Source organism: Tupaia chinensis, unplaced genomic scaffold, assembly GCF_000334495.1.
Source record: "Tupaia chinensis unplaced genomic scaffold, TupChi_1.0 Scaffold149964_2, whole genome shotgun sequence".
Lineage (NCBI taxonomy): Eukaryota > Metazoa > Chordata > Mammalia > Scandentia > Tupaiidae > Tupaia > Tupaia belangeri.
In genome coordinates, this window is record NW_006209806.1 from 475,228 (window position 1) to 476,255 (window position 1,028).

Consider the following 1,028-nt stretch of genomic DNA (forward strand, 5'->3'; position numbering starts at 1 on the left):
GGGCTGGGGGGTGGGGGACGCTGCAGCTGGCCGTACAGTCACCGTTGACCAGGGTGGGTGCAGGCGGGCACCGCGAGCCTCCAGGTGAAGGGGGGCACTTCACGCTGCAGGACGTCCACTGGCCACCCCACTGGCTGCCCAGGGGCGGCTCCAGGGAGGGATCTGGCGGCCTTCTGGGTGGGCGCCCGACCCCAGCCTGCGGGGCTTCACTCCATCGGCGGCGGCCTGGGAGTCCTCGGGCCCAGGGCAGGGAAAGCTGTGTCCTGGGCCCGGTGCTCAGTGCCCGGGGCTGGACCTTGGCCCTGTCCGCCCCAGCAGCCCCGCAGCCCCTTCCCTGGCCAGGTTCACTGAGGCCAGGAGGGGACACGCTCCCCAGGCCTGGAGAGTCAGCAGTGAACCATGGGCGGCAATGGCACCCTGGGACCCCTTGAAGCCACCTGCTTGTCCCCCACCGTGGCGTGTCCTGGGCCCGGTGCTCAGTGCCCGGGGCTGGACCTTGGCCCTGTCCGCCCCAGCAGCCCCGCAGCCCCTTCCCTGGCCAGGTTCACTGAGGCCAGGAGGGGACACGCTCCCCAGGCCTGGAGAGTCAGCAGTGAACCATGGGCGGCAATGGCACCCTGGGACCCCTTGAAGCCACCTGCTTGTCCCCCACCGTGGCGTTCCCGGGACCCTCTGAGATTGGTACCATATACAGTAAGGGCCCTTGCCCCGAGGGAACAGCAGGGAAGGACATGGGCACCCAGGCCTGGCAGAGGGCGGAGGGTCATCCTGGCGGCAAAGGCCCGAGTCTGGGCCCCGCCCCTGGAGGACCCAGCAGGGCCGCCAGGAGGAGGCAGCGGCACACGCGATGTTATGGGGAACTTAGCTGCATCCTGGGTACCCGAGGATAGCCGGGCGCCCGCCCTCAACCACCCTGCCTGCTCCCACAGACTGTGGCCTGGCGCCGGCTGCGGCACTGACCCGGATTGTGGGCGGCAGCGCGGCGGGCCGCGGGGAGTGGCCGTGGCAGGTGAGCTTGCGGCTGCGGG

At 71.0% G+C, this 1,028-nt stretch overlaps 1 protein-coding gene across 1 annotated transcript in view; it reads left to right on the plus strand.

The window, feature by feature from the left end:
* Positions 1–609: 609 nt before the first annotated feature.
* The window catches only part of LOC114006737 (transmembrane protease serine 9), a gene marked incomplete at its 3' end in the record, with an annotated part of 1,637 nt that continues 1,218 nt past the window's right edge, over positions 610–1,028 (plus strand). Inside the window, 2 exon segments of the mRNA XM_027769590.1 lie at positions 610–693; positions 866–1,028. Coding sequence (XP_027625391.1) covers positions 610–693; positions 866–1,028 — 247 coding nt within the window.